A 20,142-nucleotide genomic window follows, 5' to 3' on the forward strand; every position below is an offset into this window, starting at 1 on the left:
TAAAGGAAAAGGGAAAAGGAGAAAGTGCTAAGAAGTGAGGCTAAGGAAAAAACGAGAAAAGGACAGAGATAAAGAAGAAGAATTTTTACTGGAGGGTTCTGGATATGAGACTAAACAAGTGGTACCTAAGGAAAAAAGAGGAGGTCGTGGAGGAGGCAATAAATTAAGAGTGACTTATACTAACATAGATAGGTTGTTATCAAGCATATTGAAAGTTTGGGATTATTTGAAAGAGAACAAGCTGGATGTAATGTGCATCGTTGAAACAAAACTGAAAAAAGAGATCCATGTCAACTTTAAGGAAGAGGGATATAATACCTGGAGGAGAGACAGAAAGGATAAAGGGGGAGGAGGAGTGCTAATAATGGTTCGTGATAATATATGTGTGGAGGATGTGCAATATGGTGAGGACAAAGTGGAAGTAATGGGAGTAACAATCAAAACAGAAGATTTGAAGACAAGAAAAATTATAGTTACATATGTTCCACCAAAGACTAATACATGGGGATCAGAAGAACATAAAGATAAGCAAAGAGAGGTGATAAAGTGCCTAGATAACATGATAAGAAAAGATAGAAGAATACTCTTAGTTGGAGACTTTAACTGTAAAAAATAAACTGGAGAGAGATGGAAGCAATGGATAATGCTGGGCAGTGGAGTGAAAAAGTGTTACAGTTGACTATGGTTAATACAATGGACCAGTGGGTGGAGGAGTCAACAAGGTACAAGGGGGAAGAAGAACCATTGTTGCTTGACCTAGTTTTCATAAAGAAACCAGAGTCCAATCCAATCATACAATACCTTAGTCCAATGGGGAAAAGTGATCATGTGACATTAGAGATGCAAATGCAGGAGGAAGATGAGATAAGTTACAGAGAGGATTATAAAGGAGAGATTAAATTATGCAAAAGTGGATTTTGAAAAACTAAGGATTTATTTTGCTGATATTGAGTGGAACAATATTATGTGCAGAAAGACTGTACAAGAAAAAACATGATATATTCTTACAGAAATACAATGAAGGAGTAAAAAAAGTTTGTTCCTGTTTATAGAGTTCAGAAACAAAAATACATGCTTGGTACAATGCTAGAAGTATACAAGCAAAAAAGGCAAAAGATAAAGTGTGGAAGAAACTCTTAAAGCAGGGAAATGACTATAACAGACGGCAGTACAAAGATGCCAGAAATAAATATATTAGGGTAAGGAGAGAGGAAGAAAGAAACTTTGAGAAAGATGAACTTTTCTACAAGTTTATAAACGGCAAAACAAAGAATAAAGAAACAATTGGAAAAATAATTAAAGAAGGGAGGACATACCAAACAGAGAAGGAAATGTATTTACCTATTTGTATTTACCTATTTAAGAGAAGAGAGCTCTCAGACCTGTCTCCTTGTCCATTCCTGTCATATCTCTTTCATCTGATTGACACACAGAAGAATCACTGCTCAGTTTAACTTATCAATGAATGGAAACTGTATTTTCACGATTTAGACAGATGATTAGGTTCTTTGTGTGTGTGAAATAATGAAAGAGAGCTTAAAAACGGTATTCACTACAGAAGATAATTTCACAGACATTGGATTGCCAAGGATTACAGGAAATTACAGTCCACAAAGAGGATATTGGAAGATTACTGGATAAGTTGGAAGTCAGAAAAGCAATGGGGCCAGATGGTGTATCTGGCTGAGTGTTAAAAGAATGTAACGAGCAATTACTGGATCCAATTTGGGAAATAATTACAGGTTCAATAAATGAAGGGAAAGTTCCACTAGAGTGGAAGAGAGCCAACGTAATACCGATATTTAAAGGAAGAAAGGCAACTGAACCACTAAACTACAGACCAGTATCACTTACAAGTGTCATAGGGAAGTTAAGTGAAATAATTATCACAGAAAAATTAAGTTTCTAGAAGAGGAGCAAGTCATATCGAACAGACAATTTTGGTTCAGGACAGGGCGGTCATGTGTATCAAACTTATTAAGCTTCTACTTGAGAGTTATTGCAGGACTTGAAAACAGAGATGGATGGGTAGACACAGTATACCTGGACATTAAAAAGGCTTTTCATAAAGTTCCTCACCGAAGACTTCTTTGGAAACTAGAGAACATAGGAGGACTGCATGGAACCTTGCTCGAATGGATAAGAGATTATTTGAAGCATAGGGAAATGAGAACTGTGATCACAGATACATACTCATCTTGGGGTAAAGTAACTAGCAGAGTGCCACAAGGATCAGTGTTACCCCACATTATGTTTCAAGTTTATGTAAATGACATTCACATTGGGATAAAGTTATATAAATTTATTCGCTGATGATGCAAAGTTGCTAAGAGTTATCAAAACCAGAGAGGACTGTCTGCTGTTGCAGGAAGATGTAAACATGATGTATGAATGGAGCAAGAAGTGGAAATTGGAGTTTAATGCCAAGAAATGCCAAATAATGGAACTAGGAAAGAGTAAGAGAAGACCAGTATGGAACTATTTGATGGGAGAGGAACAAATAATGAAGACTAAAGAGGAAAAAGATCTGGGAGTGATCATACAAGAAAATCTGAACCCTGACAAACACATAAGCAAGATATTTGTACTATCATATAAAATGTTGACTAATATAAGAGTGGCATTTCATTGCATGGATAAAGATATGATGAAAAAAATCATCACAAGCATGATATGCCCAAGGCTGAAATATGCAGCTGTGGTATGGTCTCCAATCTCTAAAAAGGATATAAGAAAATTGGAAAGGATACTGAAGATTGCTACAAAGATGGTGCCGGAATTAAAGGACCTCACATTTGAAGAATGACTGAAGGAAATGGGACTGCCAACATTACAAGATAGAAGAGAATGCGGGGACCTAATAACAATGTATAAGATAGTAAATGATATTGAAAAGATAGACAAAGAAGACGTGGTGCTGTTAACAGAAGAAGATGGAAGAACAAGAGGACACGACAAGATCAGGATGAGGCAGTGTGTGAAGGATATTGGAAAATACAGTTTTCCACACAGAACGGTGGAAAAATGGAATGCATTGGATAATGGAATTGTCACAGCACATAGTGTGCATAACTTTAAAGAAAACCTAGATAAAATGGATATATGGAGACAGGACACTATGAGCCCCGCTTGAATCCTGTACAATACAACTAGGTAAATACAAAGAAACCAGAGCCCCCTCAAATCATACAATACCTTAGTCCAATGGGGAGAAGTGATCATGTGACATTAGAGATCTAAATTCAGGAGGAAGATGAGATAAGTTACAGAGAGGACTATAAAGAAGAGATTTAATTATGCAAGAGCAGATTTTGAAAAATTAAGGATATATTTTGCTGATATTGAGTGGAGTAATATTATGTACAGAAAGACTGTACAAGGGAAATATGATACATTCTTACAGAAATACAATGAAGGAGTAAAAAGTTTGTTCCTGTTTAGAGTTCAGAAAAAAATACATGCTTGGTACAATGCTAAATTCATAGGATCTAAAAATGCAAAAGATAAAGCTTGGAAGAAACTCAAAAAACAGAAGTGACAATAATAGATGGCAGTATAGGGATGTGAAAAATGAATATATTAGAGTAAGAAGAGAGGAAGAAAGAAACTTTGAGAAAGATGTAGTGGATAAAAGCAAAGATGAACCCAAACTTTTCTACAAGTTTATAAACGACAAAACAAAGAATAAGGAAACAATTGATAATTAAAGAAGGAAGACATACGAAACAGAGAAGGAAGTGTGTGAAATAGTGAATGAGAGCTTCAAAACGGTATTCACTGAAGATGATGATTTCACAGAACCTAATAGGACATTGGATTGCCAAGGATTACAGGAGATTGCAGTCCACAAAGAGGATGTTGGAAGATTGTTGGAAAAGTTGGAAGTCGGAAAAGCAATGGGGCCAGATGGTGTATCAGGCTGGGTGTTAAAAGAATGTAAAGAGCAATAACTGGATCCAATTTGGGAAATAATTATAAGTTCAATGAATGGAAGAGAGCCAATGTAATACCAATATTTAAAGGAAGAAAGGCAACTGAACTGCTAAACTACAGACCAGTGTCACTTACAAGTGTCATAGAGAAGTTATGTGAAATAATTATCACAGAAAAATGGGTTAAATTTCTAGAAGAGGAGCAAGTCATATTGAACAGACAATTTGGGTTCAGGACAGGGCAGTCATGTGTATCAAACTTATTAAGCTTTTACTCGAGAGTTATTGCAGGACTTGAAAACAGAGATGGATGGGTAGACACAGTATACCTGGACATTAAAAAGGCTTTTGATAAAATCCCTCACGAAAGACTACTTTGGAAACTAGAGAATACAGGAGGACTGCGTGGAACCTTGCTTGAATGGATAAGAGATTATTTGAAAGATAGGGAAATGAGAACTGTGATCACAGATACATACTCATCTTGGGGTAAAGTATCTAGCGGAGTGCCACTAGGGTAAGTGTTAGGCCCCATTAAGTTTTAGGTTTATGTAAACGACATACACATTGGGATAAACAGTTATATGAATTTATTCGCTGATGATGCAAAGTTGCTAAAAGTTATCAAAACCAGAGAGAACTGTCTGCTGTTGCAGGAAGATTTAAACAAGATATATGAGTGGAGCAGGCAGTGGAAATTGGAGTTTAACGCCAAGAAATGTCACATAATGGAACTAGGAAAGAGTAAGAGAAGACCAGTATGGAACTATTTGATGGGAGAGGAACAAATAATGAAGACTTAAGAGGAAAAAGATCTTACAAGAAAATCTGAGCCCTGATAAATATATAAGCAAGATATTTGGACTATCATATAAAATGTTGACTAATATAAGAGTGGCTTTTCATTACATGGATAAAGATATGATGAAAAAAATCATCACAAGCATGATACGCCCAAGGCTGGAATACGCAGTAGTGGTATGGTCTCCGAGCTCTAAAAAGGATATAAGAAAATTGGAAAGGATACAGATGATTGCTACAAAGATGGTGCTGGAATTAAAAGACCTTATATATGAAAAATGACTGAAGGAAATGGGACTGCCAACCTTACAAGATAGAAGAGAATGCGGGGAGCTAATAACAATGTATAAGATAGTAAATGATATTGAAAAGGTAGACAAAGAAGACCTGGTGCTGTTGACAGAAGAAGATGGAAGGACAAGAGAACATGAAAAAAAGATCAGGATGAGGCAGTGTGTGAAGAATATTGAAAAATACAGTGTTCCACACAGAATGGTGGAAAAATGAAATGCATTGGATAATGGAATTGTTACAGCACATAGTGTGCATAACTTTAAAGAAAATCTAGATAAATGGAGATATGGAGACAGGACACTATGAGCCCTGCTCGAACCCTGTACAATACAACTAGATAAACACACCCACCCCCACACACACACACACACACACACAAAAGAAACAATAGAAAGATTAAAAGGAGAGAACGAGATGGTGGAAGACCCAAAAAGTATGGCAGAACTATTAAATAGTAAATTCCAGGAGGTCTTTACTAAGGAATCCAAATTTGAAAGGCCACACGGTAATAGAGAGAGAGTCTATATGAAAGAGATTAAAGTAACCAAGCTTGAAATAAAAGAGTTAATGAAAGAACTGGATGAAGACAAGGAAATGGGACCAGATGAAGTCTCAGGCAGAATACTGAAAGAATGTAGGGAAGAACTAACAAGTCCTATATACAACATCATAAAATGCTCAATACAAAATGGAACAGTACCAGTAGAATGGAAAAGAGCTGAGGTGGTTCCCATATATAAGAGCGGAAGGAAGGAAGAACCTTTAAATTACAGACCGGTATCAGTAACTAGTGTAACATGCAAGATGTGTGAAAGAATAATAAAGAAACAATGGATCGAGTTCCTTGAAGACAACAAATTAATATCAAATAGCCAATTTGGTTTTAGAAAAATATGGTCGTGTGTAAATAATTTATTGAGTTTCTACTCTAGAATAGTTGATAGAGTACAAGAGAGAGAGGGATGGGTTGACTGTATTTATTTGGATTTAAAAAAGGCATTTGACAAAGTGCCACATGCAAGATTAATATGGAAGTTAGAGGAGAAGGGTGGCTTAAAAGGAAGCACATTGAGATGGATAGAATATTATTTGAGGGGGAGAGAAATAAGGACGGTAATTAAAGATATGAAGTGGAAGTGGAGAGCAGTAGAAAGTGGAGTGCCACAGGGGTCAGTATTGGCACCAATACTTTTCCTCATTTATATTAACGAAATGCCAGAAGGAGTGAACAGCTACATAAATCTGTTTGCAGATGATACAAAACTGTGCAGAATTATAAAGCAAAAGGAGGATTGTGAAATACTGCAAGAAGACCTAAATAAGAACTGGGAATGGAGTAAAAAATGGGAAATGGAATTCAATGTGGAGACGGGGCAACACGAGCATAAAGCCCAGGCCCTGTAAAACTACAACTAGTTAAACACACACACACACACACACACACACACACACACACACACACACACACACACTGACTGTAGTTCCTTACCAGCTGGGCAGCGGGGCAACTCTGTCTTGGGTATGTTGGTGACTCGCTGGAAGTCATCATGGCAAGCGTTGCAGAAGTGAGTGGTGCCGAAGCAGAAGAAGACAGCAACGGAACAACAGTAGCGACATTTATACTCCAGGAAATCAGTGCCGTGTTTGGGGCACATCTGGGCACGTGAAACATCAGAGCAAGCACCACATACCAGCTCCCTTGGGTCATACTCATCTCCCAGCCCTGCCTCTGCATCACACCGTGCCTCTCCACCATAGTATGCCTTGGAGAAGAATTGATGATAGCAATAAAAAGCTAAGTAGATTCTCCCATACCATATTTAAAATTTGCTCAAAGTGACAGTAAGAAGACAATACTGTATTTTATTTCATGCCTCAAATAATAAAAAAGCTATATAACTGTAGCCTGTGTTCTTGATTTTAACTTCTCATATCGACTATTTTCAGAGGCTAGTGGGATGATTCCTTAGGTTTTTGTGGTATTTTTTCTTCCCAGTGATGATACATAATGTTTGTTACATTACCACTGGTATAATGGAAACAAATTTGAAAACACCAATGACTTGCAATATAGCTTATGTAAAATACTGGAGATAGACCCTGGAATATGGAGCCATCTGGTTAAGGAAAGTGTCTCAAACTGGCCTCACCTTATTGCACTTGAAGCAAACGTAGTATGCATAGCGATCCATGGCGAAGGCTGCTGGGTTGTTGTGGTAGCGTGCACCAGGGGTGGATATTGCCTCAGCACGGTGCAAACCCTCATACTCTAGCCGCATGAGGGCCTTCCGCCGCACATCCTCATACAGGGCTAGAATTGGACTAAGCAGCTCCCCTAACACGTCATGACTCATGGCAACCTGATGGTGATAGAGGTGGTGGTTAAAGAGGACTGCATGATAGCCAATCCAGAAGAGGAATACTAGCTAAGGGCAACGAAATTTACCAAAATGGAAGGCCCACTGAGATGCGTCCCTCAAAAATAAATAAATAAATGAAAATTAAAAAGGGGAAGGGTGCCAAAAAAGGATTATCTAAAGTTAATGTACACAGTAATTTCTACATTATGTTGTGTCCATCTATGTTACAAGAAACATCAATGTTGTGAGTGGTGGTGCATGGTGGTGAGGCATACTGGGACTCACCTTGCATATGGGACATAAGGAGAAGGTGAAGGTGATGCGAGGTCCTGGCCAGCGTCTGGTGAGTACATTGCGACAACAGTGGGCATGAAAAACATGGCCACACTCCAGCTGTGTATAGGGGATGAAGTTTGGCATCAAATAGAATTGGCAGGGCAGTGTTAAAATAAGTAGCTAATTCATCACATAACACAATAAAAATGTAGAATACAGGTCACATCACTGATCACTACTCCAGCTTTCCAAGTTATGAAGTGAGCTGGAATTACCAACAGTCATGGATGAAAGGTGCATTTCACATCAATTGTGAATGTAATCTGTCTCTCTAAAGAAAACAGTGGTTTGTACTTCACAAGATTAGTGATACCCATGAACCTTATAGTGATACTTCACATTACTCAAGCTGGATCCAACAAACATTTCCCCTTATGTATGTAATGAATTACTGACAACACAGTGTATACAAGCTGCACACTGAGCTTCTGGACAGGTTTTTCTCCTCTCTCTGAGAGGAGACTATCATGTCATCATAAAGTGGCAATGTTCCATGGACGATTTCACAGATGGATGTTAGAAAATATTTTTTCAAAGAGATAGATCTTGATATAGATTCTTCTCTACTATCATTCATACAACATCAACTTCAGTCACAGTCATAACTGGTAACAATAATGAAAATATAGCAAAATGTGGCTTCCTGGTCTTAACTTCTCATAACTGTAGAGGTTAAACTGGGAAGCAGACAAGTGCATAAGGTGAATGAATTTAAACATGTGACAAAACTAGAATGATATTTTCTTGCAAACCTGAATGGCCGGGGCAGCAGAGAGTGCCTCTGAGAAGCAGATCATACACATGTCATCTGCATCCTGCTTGAGAGATGGGTTGTTGGAGCAGCCATGCAGGCAGGGCAGGCAGGTATTTTCTCCCTTCAGGCCTCCACATAAGTGGCCACAGTCATGGGTTCTCACACATGCCTCTCGACTGTACTCCTTTGGAGGACAAACAAGATCAGTCATCCTCAAGTGTTATTTCTTGCAAAATCTATATTTGTGAGCCTCATGGTGATAGTAGAAACCATGCTAAATGAAAAAATGAAAAAAAAAAAAAAAATAATAATAATAAATAAAAAAAATAAATAAAATAATAAATATGTAAATAAATGAAAATAAATAAATAGATAAAATTGATAAATTAATAAAAAAAAAGTTACCTTTGCTTTCTTAAAGTAATAGTCAAGAGGAATGGTTTTTCAATTATAAAAATAATTTCAATTTTTTTTCATATAGTTTTCTTACCATTCTTCTCTTGGAGAACATTGATACTCAAGGTAAAAATATGACAAATCAGAAATTTAACATTACAGTGGATCCTCAGACTTTGAACATAATTCATTCCAGAAGGCTGTTCCATTCTTCCATTGTTTCAATTCCAAAACTATTTTTCCCATTGGAAACAATGTCAATCATTTTAATCTTACCAAGACCCCAAATTTTTATCTATATAAATAAGAATTGAACTGTGTAAAATCAATACCATTTACTGTTTGATGGTGAGCTTCATGGTGAGTGTCACTTAAACAGGTATTAAGAATGAATTGGATGGTGGCAGCAATACCATTAGCATAGTCACTTAGTCTTATGTGGATTCTATGTATCATGTCTGTTACACCTTGCCACTACTGTTGTTAAGAAATATTTGTAATAGTTACAATATCAGTGCAGTTAACTCTCAATTAATGCTAGGGTTGCGTTCCTTGAGAGTTCACGTTATTCACAATTGCATTATTCAAATATAATTTTCCCATAGAAAATAATGGTAATAGGGGGTGTTATATTTCTGGCCACTGGGAAAGTCTGCCTATTTTGGGGATTTTGTTACTCAAACCTTAAAGAAAATATTGATACATTGCTGGGTCATGGAAAAAATAAAAACATGTTCCCATTTTATTAGCTCTAATGGTACTCAATGTGCTCTCCCTCATTCCTGTTGCATGGACAATCACAGAGGTCTTCTCCCCCTAGCATAGCGATCTAACACTTCCAACTTCTTTCCAATGGTTACAGTCTTTCTTGATTTCTTGGAATCCTTCCTGTAAGGGATGCCTGGTTATCATAGTATAGGACATAACGATAAAACCCAGAAAAATTATCCTTTTATACTGTGGGCTAGTTCCAGACTGAGGAGTGAGGATTGAGAAGGAACAGCTAAGTATCTCTGAACTATCACTCAGTGTCAAGGAGTCAAGGTGATCTTCATGACATGATCGTATGTGAATACAAAGATATGATTTCCATTATAGCAGGCAACAGATGAAAGCAACACACAAGCTAAAGGGGATCACAAGAAGAAGAAGAAGAAGAAGAAGAAGAAGAAGAAGAAGAAAAGAAGCTGCCTTCTTTCACCACAATATTTGTGTTCCTGTTCCTCTATTGCCTGCTATAATGGATATCATATCTTTGTATTCATGCCATGAGGATCACCTTGACTTCGTGGCACCAAGTGATAATTCAGAGAACAGAAGCGCCGTGGGTGTGCGTGATGTCATCAAGTCGAGTTAACCCGCATCAAATCAAAGAAATTATGTTATTTAATTGTATCTCCTTAAATATGAAGTCACGTTCAATAGAAATCAAGTCATTCGAACTCACGTTAATCGAGAGTTGACTATACTAACATGAAATGTTACTCGATCATCCTACCTAATTAAGTGATTCTGGTCAAATATCCTGACCCAAGCTGGGAATCAGAGCAAGGCAACAACACAGAATCAAAACAAAGCGGGAACTGATGTTTACCTCTCGCTAACGGCATTAGTGTCACCCAGATTCGCCAGATTTGGCTGCCTTTGGATTCTTCCACGTCCGAATTTTGTTTTCAACTCCGAGGGTGAAAATTATTGAATTTTTTTTTTCCAAGTCCGAGGTGTTCCAAGTCGAAAGATCCACTGTATTTCAGTAATGATATTCACAGAAGAATGTGTTTATTAAAAAGATCTGCTATGACACAAGCTTATTTTGTTAGTGTTGCAATAACCATATAAAGTATTTCCTTCAAAATAAAATATTACTTGTTAAGTAAAAGCTACACAAAATAGGTTAATTCTAAATATGGAGGTAAATATAGTGTTAGTGTATTTCATGATACTTTTGACAGTAATATAACAAGGTAAGTCTCTGCTACTCGAGTCTCACTTGGCAGTCTGGATCCTGACATACAGGTGCAGGTGACAGGAGTGAGGGTTGGGCTGGTGCACCACAGAACCTACAAGTGGTGGCTGCTACAGAGCCTCTAGTGCGCTGGCTCTCTCCTCTCAGTTCCAGCATGGCCTTCAGGGTGGTGGAATCAGCCAGGGCTAGCAGCCAGAACAGTTTGGTGCGACCACACCCCTCATGAAGGTCCACCTAGGGCAGCAATTTATGAAGAAAGGGTCAGAGGAAAAAAAAAAAAAAAAAAAGATAAATCACAGGTGATGAAGCAAATGTTAAACTAAATTAGGTTTTTCAATCACTTGTAATTATTTCTTTTATCTTCTTGAGATGTGGACTTTGTCTGGATAATTATTCTCTAATTTTGCTGTGTAGATTCTAGACACTAGTCCCCTTTTAAAGAAAATATAATTACTTGTGATGAAAAAATTCAAATGATATACACTCATACCTAGGTACTACAAACTAAAAGGGGAGAACATTGGTCTGATGAAGCTGATTGTGCTATGGTGTGTGATTTATATACATATATGTAATATAATGAAACCATGTTGAGTTAATTTAATTACTAGTGGTGGTAGAGTAGTTATCAGTACTGTAGTTCTATCATTTCATAGGTTCAAGTTCCAACCTGAGGAGATGGTCAGGAGATTGTAAAACAGATAAAAGAAATAAAAAAACAAATGCTACAAGTTGTCTCTCTCTCTCTCTCTGCCCTGTCACTACAAGCTATCTAGGCTTTCTATGACACCAGCACAATGCCGAACAACAGGAAGGTGCTACCGGCCAGCACAGACAATCTCATCATGGACCTCTATCTTATACTGGAATATGACGGCACAGGCCAGGCAGTGGCAGAGTGGCTAAAAAAGTTGGAGCTGATATGCCAACTGTGAGGAATGACTGATCTACACAATGTTGTGTCACTTCATCTCATGGGGAGGAACATTCTTCATGTATCAGCAGATCACCAGCACAGACAAGGGAAGCTACAACAAGATCAAATTGGCACTCACTTCAGCCTTTGCAGTGGACAAGTTTATCACCTATGAATAATTTGTTAGCTGCAGGTTGTGCAGCGATGATCAGTTGATGTCTATTTTGCTGATCTGCACTGCCTCACTGTTTTTTTATTGAGAGATTCCTGATATCAGATTGAGTTTATGGTTGGCCTCCCTGACTCTGCTTGCCGCATCTTGAGAGTCGGTACGTCTTGAAATTGTGGCTCATGCTTGGCCCTTTCTTCTGCCAGAACAGAATTTTAGTGTGGAAGCTGTGTTATTCTCCAATCAACAATGCAAGGCCCTAGTATCTGTTAGCATTCTGTGTTGGGCCTTCCAACAACCAAACCACTATGCATGTGCCTGCCTGGCACGGCGCAGCTGGCAACGAGGAGGACAAGGCAGAGTGCGCTGTTATGGGTGCGGGCAGCAGGGATACATCACTCGTCATGCCAGGGAAACTGTTTGGGAAAGGGGGCACCAGCGCCAGTCTCCTCTCCAGATTCTAAGCAAATGGTGTTCTACTGGAAGTACAACTTCTGGTGAATAGTGTGAACTGCAACGCTCTCATTGACGCTAAGTATACAAAGTGTCTTGTGCATGTTTCCATATGTCCTTGGTGAATGAGAGAAAATGTTAATGTAATGACAGTAAGTGGGGAATGTTATTGACGATGTGCACTTTGGTATTGAGGACAGTAGTGTTTTGGGCACTGTGGAGGAGAATCAGACAGCAAGACACTGCCACTGTTAATGAGAAGCTGGAGTCAGTGTTCTTTGAGTGAGGGGCATCCAAGGAAATTTTGACAGATAATGCTACCAGCTTCCACAGCGCCATATTTTGTGAGTTTGACAGCTGCTGGGGCATGGCGATCAGATATCGCTGTGCTAATGTCCCTTCCAGGAACAGAATATCGGAGTAGTGTCACAGAATGGTTAAACACTATACTGGCACAGAAGGGCTGTACTGTAGCTGAAACAATTTATTGTTATAACACCATAATGAAGAAGACCAATGCTGCCTAAGCCCCTGCTAACCAGATATTCCAGTGTGAGGTCAGAGTGCTCAGCATAGATGCGGTTACAAAGGAAAATAATTTGTCAGACCACCAAAACTTCAGTGTTGGGGACCATATGTGGATTTGGCACCATAGTTGGTGATGTGACGTGAGGAGTACATTGGGCTCAGTAACAAGAGTGGTATTGGCACAGAGTGTAGAAGTGGATTGAATGCCTCACCACGTGTGATCTATGGCTGGCCATGTCGTCATTGCCTCCACTCAAGTGGCAAAAACTCTTAGTGGTCATGAACCAGAGTGTAGTGGCTGAGGAGGATGTGCCACTTGTCATACGGTTTCTGCTGAGGACCCCTGAGGTGATGGACGATCAACATTCAGTGGATGACGAGAATTCTGGACGCACCTTACCAAGAAAGCACCAACCAGCTAAACTTTCAATATGGTGAGCTTTTGCAAGATCAGATAGGATTCTTGTGATGTGCAATTTGTATATATGTAATATAATAAAACCATATTAAATTTCCTAATTACTTATGGCAGTAGAGTAGTTATCATTTAAGTGTTCTGATCATTTCATAGGTTCAAGTTTTAACCTGATGAAATGGTCAGATTGTAAAACAGGTAGAAGGAATAAAGAGATGAAAGCTACAGGTTCTCTCTCTCTCTCTCTCTCTCTCTCTCTCTGTCCTGCCACTACACATTGTCTGTTATTACTGACACTAAGGATAGGTTACGTAAGTAGTGGCTAATATCAATAATTACCTTACAAAACACAGAGGAATAGATACAGTACTGTACTCAATCACATAATCTAATCTGATTGTGTAAAATATAACAGGATATTCAGTAAGTTTAGATTTTGCCTTATGAATATATGAAACTGTTTGTTTTTGTACACCATATTCTTCACACAACCACTTCATAGATGCACCATTTCTAACCTTTTGATCAAGTTTTTGTGCTAATGTTTAATTCATCATTTTCCTGTTTTCTACTTATTCTCCAGACAGTATGGTTATAGAAAATTATGATAATTCAAATGCAACATATAAAAAGGGCAAAAATCATTGAGTAATGAGCTATGAATTGTTACACTAATATAAACAAGTCATTTCTTCATGTAACACATTTGGCTTTGTGTCACTTTGTAGGTTATCCACTTCTTTCCTCTGCCATTTATAGGTCGGTTTTTTGTATTTAGTCTCTGACTTTTTCCCAATTCTGTATCAGGAACTTTTCATACATTTTACAATTTCACCTGATTTCTTTCTATCTCCAAACAAACCTAAAACCTTCTCTTCTTCTATTCTCCTATATCATACTTCCTCACCTACAATGGCTATAACTTTTCCTACAACTGACTTCTCTCCCTCATATTAATCACATTTCACTATTTAATGGTCAGTTTCTACTAATACTGCCTGTCAAGTAGCGATCAATTCTCAATCTTGATCTTGATGCTACAGGTAACTCAGGGCTTTCAAATTGAGTTAGATGCTCTAGATTTTGTCTGTTGCTTCCAAAATAAGTTAAAGTTAAGTTCATAGGAATGAAGTATGAGTGCAGTACCCATACAAGAGGACTATGAGCAATGGCGGACTTACCATTAGACAACACTAGGTGGTTGCCAAGGGCCCTGAGTTTCTGGGGGCCTCATGAAATTCCTCATACATTTATGATTAATAGAGGTTTTATTATTTGCACACATTATTTGTTTTTTATTAAAATCCATTTGCTAAAATGCCAGCAGAATGATTATTCTATAAAGTGTGTCTAGGGGCCCCATATCAATGTATAAAGAAAACGGGCTCCCCCCTTCAGTCCTCACTGTATTAGATTAGCTTGTGCAGAAAGAAAGGATTCAGGCAAAAAAAAGGGCAAATAAATAACAACAAAAACATGAGTAAAAACAAATATCGGCTATTGGCCAAATAGTTAATTTAAACATCGGTATTGGCCCAGAATTTCACAACTGGTGCATCTCTAGAATAAAAGGTGCATGGGTGGGGGGCATGCCTACCTTTGCCTAGGGCCCCAAAATTCCTAAATCTGCCCCTGACTATAAGTGAGGCTCAGGCAGCAACTCACACTAAGATAAATGGCAACTTTTGAGTAAAATAGGTACACGTCGTAAGTATGAAGGGAAGGGATGAGTCCTGAGGCTGTGAGGAAGTCAAACCTCACCTTGATGGCCTCCTGCTCCTGGCGGAAGACAGTGCGGTGGTGGTGTCTGGTGCGGCGGTGTAGGTGAAGGATGCGGTCACACTCGCCACACAGGTTGCTACTACACTCCTCACACAGGATCATGGCCAGTGTCTCCCCATCATCGTGGTTCTCACAGGTTGGCTGGGTGGTGCACCGAGGAGTACATAGATAAGAAATGAATTCTTAGTCTGAACAACCTGTCCTTTGTATACAGCATTTTTATGGGTGAATGTGTATATCCTTTATTTTCACTATCAGTTTTTGAGGCATTTTTTTTATTGCACATCTTTGACAATGGCATGGTCTTTACTTCGAAATGTTGGAGGGAAACGAAGATGTTGTTTATGGTTTTCCATCAACTGCACTGTCTCAAAGGAAATACTTAAACTTCATTATTGAAACAAATGATGATGAGGCCACAGCAGTTGTGTGGAGGACCTACCCGGGGCTCAGGGTTGTGGGGGTCCCCTGAGGAGGTAGTGGCCTGCCAGTGTTGTGAGGAGAGGGCGTCCACGTGGTCAGGGTGCAACACACACAGTGAGGCCAGTGCCAGCCATAGGGTCGGTGTGGCCAGGCATGTTGCAGCACAAGACCTGTCACTCTCATGCAGTTGGGTCAAGTTAATGATGTTTTCTGCAATGGCTGCCTTGCTGACCTTGGCCCAGGTATCAGAGAGTTTGCCCTGCAATCAACACATCCACATTGAGAGGAGTGACAAACATATTTTACAAAGTTAGGATCAAACAAATCTTTCATTGGACTTCATAGATAATAACGATTATTGTTATTTTGCAGCCAGGTCCTATTTTCCCCTGTACAAAGCTTGCCTCATCTTACCATGGACATGTCCCTTATGAGATTAATGATGAGATCAGCCTGCTTCTGTGTGGTGTGTCCTCTCAACCACCAGCGTGGTGAGTTGGCAGCAGGGGTGGGCATGGCAGTGGCCAGGGTCACTGAGGTCACACCACCCTTGCCCTGTGCCACTGTTATCTTCCCCCCATCACTGCCCTTGGTCTTGAGCTGCACTGTCAGAGCCTTGGCAATCACAGCCAGGAATACATCAAGAATTCCCTGCCTGGGAGAGATGCAAAGCAAGTTTATAAATGAAGATAAAATCATTGCAACTTTGTAGAGTTGAATGTTTTTACTATAATAACTTTATATTGGCATGCAATAGCATGGTTGCAAGTCTCCATCTCTAAAATATGACTGACTAGCTATTCATAAAATGCTAATATTGTTTTCAGAAAGCGAAGACAATTCTTTAATGAAAGTGTGCTTCAGTACAACATTTTAATTTTAGTGAAGTTAAGAACACCAATCTCAGCAGCTGATATAAAAGATAAGACAAAACAGGATGAGAAGAAAATATTCCATCTAGTGAGCATTTTGCATTAGCTGGTTGCAAAGCAAAGGAAAGCACTTACTTTTGTGGATCAAAGGCTGTGTCCTGGTCCTGAGATGCTGTGTGGAGGCTGGCATAGTCATGAGCTGGCAACACTTCAACCCCAAGAATCAATGCCAGTGACTGAGGTGGCACATCTGCTAACATGCGTCGGAAGAGTGCCACAACCTGAGGACAATGTACCACAATTGGGAAACCTGAGGCATACCATACTTTTGTTCTCTGATTTGTCACAAAAATGTCTTGTAAATAAGAAATAAAATTATGTACTCCGAGGGGTGATAGAAGTGTTCATTATTGTGAAGTAGAAAGGTATGTGAAAACAGATAGCATATATCCTTGATAAGCACAGGTAAAGAGATCAATTTGTGGGAGTCTGTGACCTCAACTTTCCCTCACCTGCCGCTGCACTCTTGCTGAGCCAGTGTGCAGGAGGGACAGTAGGTGGCGGAGAAGGTGGTCCTGCTGTGCCAGATGAGCACGTCCCACAGCCGAACCACTCAGGGCCAGTACCATGGACAGCATCTCAAAGCAGTAAGTGTCTGGGGCACTGTGCTGGCCTTCCTCAGGGGTGCCTGGTGTGCCTAACGTCTCACAGCTCAAGCTCGACTCCCATTCCTCCCGTGCACGCACCGTCTCCTTCCGGATAGCCTGCACAATATGGGAGCACACCTGGGCAGTGAAAAAATATGACGTATTACTTCATATGTTGAACAGTGTATGCTAAATTACATCTGATAACTCCTCGATCTATTTCACTGTTTTCTGATTTGTCTATACAGGATACACACAAATATTTAAATAAATATTGTGACATAATTAAGAATGATTTATTACTATTAATCTTACAATGCTAAATACAATGGTTAAATATTCATCATGGCTCTGGACTTGAGGAAATAATCACAAAAGTATCAGAACTTGGAATTTCAAACATAAATCAAAGACAAATAAATCACACACACACACATGAGACACGGTTGAGGAAGGACGCAATACCGTCACTCACGAGAATCAGCTGATCTTCACTACCTGTTGTTTGGGTTTGCAGTGGCCTGGGCGAGTAGTGTAGACTCGTTTTTCATGAATACAGTGTTACAAAATCATGAGTAAGGAAGAGATTCCATCTAAATGCAGATATGAGACACGGGAAAGAATGAAAGCTCATGATGACTATGTTGATGAGGGTGAAAGAGCATTTGAAGGCTTTGATACGGCACATACTTCACTATTTAATAGAGTGTTGACTACTGAACGTGAATTAGATAAATGGATAAAGGAGAGTATGGGAATGAAAGAGAATGAAGAACAGGAAAAAGAGCCCCAGAAATTGAAAGAAAGGATAAAAAGAGTGGAAGAAAACAAAACTAGGCTAAGAACAGAAAATGAAGAATTAAAAAAGGAAGTAGCTAACTACAAGAAACTGATGGAAGAAGGACTCGGTAAAGCCGAGAAAGAAAAAGAGAAGCTGAAAGATCTAGTTAACAAAGAAGAGGAAAGAGTACAAGACGTGATTAAAAAAGAAGTACAAGCATGGAGAATCCAAGATAAGAAAGACAAGCAATCATTTCAGGAAGTATTCCAAGAACAGTTAAAAGAAAGAGATGAAAATATGACAAACAAAATGATAGGAGTCCTCAAGAAAAAAGAAAATTTAATAAGAGAAATTGCGGAAAAAAAAGAGAGTAATTATCTTTGGCCTGAAAGAAAAGAAAGTTAAATATAGACCAAGAAGGGAAAAAGATGAAATGAAATCAGTAAAAGACCTACTAAAACATCTAAATGACGAGGATAGACAGAACTTAGAAGAGGAAGTAGAAGAAATCCACAGAATGGGACCATATCAAGAAGGACCAGTGAGACCAATTAAGATACTACTAAAATCACAAGCAGCAACAGAAGAAATACTATATAGAAAAACAAAACTCAGAGAAAGAGAAGGTTGCAAGATATATATATATATATATATATATATATATATATATATATATATATATATATATATATATATATATATATATATATATATATATATATATATATATATATATATATATATATATATATATATATAAAGAAAAATAGAAACGAGGAGAAAAGGAAGAGACACAATGAACTGGTGGCAGAAGCAAGGGAAAAAAATAATGAAAGGTCAGAGGAGGAGAAGAAGGCATTTTTTGGAGAATTATAGGAGACAGGATAAGGAAATGGTATATAAAAGAGAAGGAAGAGAAAAAAATGGAGCAAGTTTAACTAAAAATGATAAGAACAAGAGATTAGAAATGATGTATACAAACATAGATGGGGTTTTATCTAGTAAATTAGAATTAAGAGATTACATAAAGAAAGAAGAACCAGATATTGTATGCCTGGTGGAAACAAAGTTAAATGAGGCAATAAAATAGACATAGATAAAAGGTATAATATATGGAGGAGAGACAGAGTGGGTAAAAGTGGAGGAGGAGTCATGATGATGTTAAGGAAAGAGATGGTGGTAAATCAAGTGGAGTTTGGGGAAGGAAAATCAGAAATACTGTATATTAAGATGCATATTAATAAAAAGGAGTTAACAATCATTGGAACATATGTGCCACCAAAAACAAATTCATGGACCAATCAAGAATATAAAGACATGATAGATGACACAATAAGGAGTCTTACAAGAATCATTAAAGAAAGGAGAAAAGTGATATTGGTAGGAGATTTCAACTGTAAGGAGGTGGACTGGGAAAATTATGAAAGTGGTATGGGGGAAGAAGCCTGGGGAGATAGATTCCTGAACCTAATGATAGATAATATGATGGTCCAAAGAGTAAAGGAAAACACAAGATTCAGAGGAAATGATGAGCCGGCGAGATTGGACCTAGTTTTTACAAGGGATATACAAATGAATGATGATATAAGATATAAGTGCCCATTGGGAAAGAGTGACCATGTAATATTAGAAATGGATATAGAAGAGGGAAAGGAAGATAGAGATGAATCATACAAAGGAGACCGATTAAATTACAGAAAGGCTGATATTGAGAATCTCAAGAACTATTTTAAAACGTAAACTGGGAGGAGATGGAAAACTCAGAGACGGTTCAAGAGAAATATAACTTATTTTTGGAAATATACAAAACAGGAGTCAGGAATATGTCCCAAATATAGACCTAAAGAAGAAGGAAAGAAAGATTGGTTTAATGCAAGATGTGCTAGGGCAAAGGAGAAAGAGATGGAGCATGGAAAAGGTGGAGAAGAAACAGAAATCCAGAAAATAAGGAAAACTTCAAAACAGCAAGAAATGAATATGCTAAGGTGAGAAAGGAAGAAGAAAGAACTATGAAAAGGACATTGTCGAAAAATGTAAGGAACAACCAAAATAATTCTACAGATTCATAAATGGAAAAATAAGGCAAAAAGAAACAATAGAAAGGTTAAAAGGAGAGAACAGGATGGTGGAAGACCCAAAAGTATGGCAGAACTGTTAAATAGTAAATTTCAGGAGGTCTTTACTAAGGAATCCAAATTTGAAAGACCACAGGGTAATAGAGACTGTCCATATGAAAGAGATTAAAGTAACCAAGCTTGAAATAAAAAGTTGATGACGGAATTAGATGAGGAAAGGCAATGGGACCGGATGAAGTCTC

The 20,142-nt window shown here is 38.3% G+C and overlaps 1 protein-coding gene across 1 annotated transcript in view; it reads right to left on the bottom strand.

The window, feature by feature from the left end:
• LOC123514289 (E3 ubiquitin-protein ligase MYCBP2-like) overlaps window positions 1–20,142 on the bottom strand; it is a 299,710-nt gene that overhangs the window by 37,901 nt on the left and 241,667 nt on the right. The window contains 10 exon segments of the mRNA XM_045272098.1: window positions 6,517–6,790; window positions 7,178–7,387; window positions 7,673–7,780; window positions 8,476–8,661; window positions 10,864–11,073; window positions 15,082–15,243; window positions 15,545–15,784; window positions 15,940–16,180; window positions 16,533–16,678; window positions 16,910–17,182. Of these exon segments, the coding sequence (XP_045128033.1) occupies window positions 6,517–6,790; window positions 7,178–7,387; window positions 7,673–7,780; window positions 8,476–8,661; window positions 10,864–11,073; window positions 15,082–15,243; window positions 15,545–15,784; window positions 15,940–16,180; window positions 16,533–16,678; window positions 16,910–17,182 (2,050 nt within the window).

The sequence above is a fragment of the Portunus trituberculatus genome, chromosome 37 (assembly GCF_017591435.1).
Source record: "Portunus trituberculatus isolate SZX2019 chromosome 37, ASM1759143v1, whole genome shotgun sequence".
Classification (NCBI taxonomy): Eukaryota; Metazoa; Arthropoda; class Malacostraca; order Decapoda; family Portunidae; genus Portunus; species Portunus trituberculatus.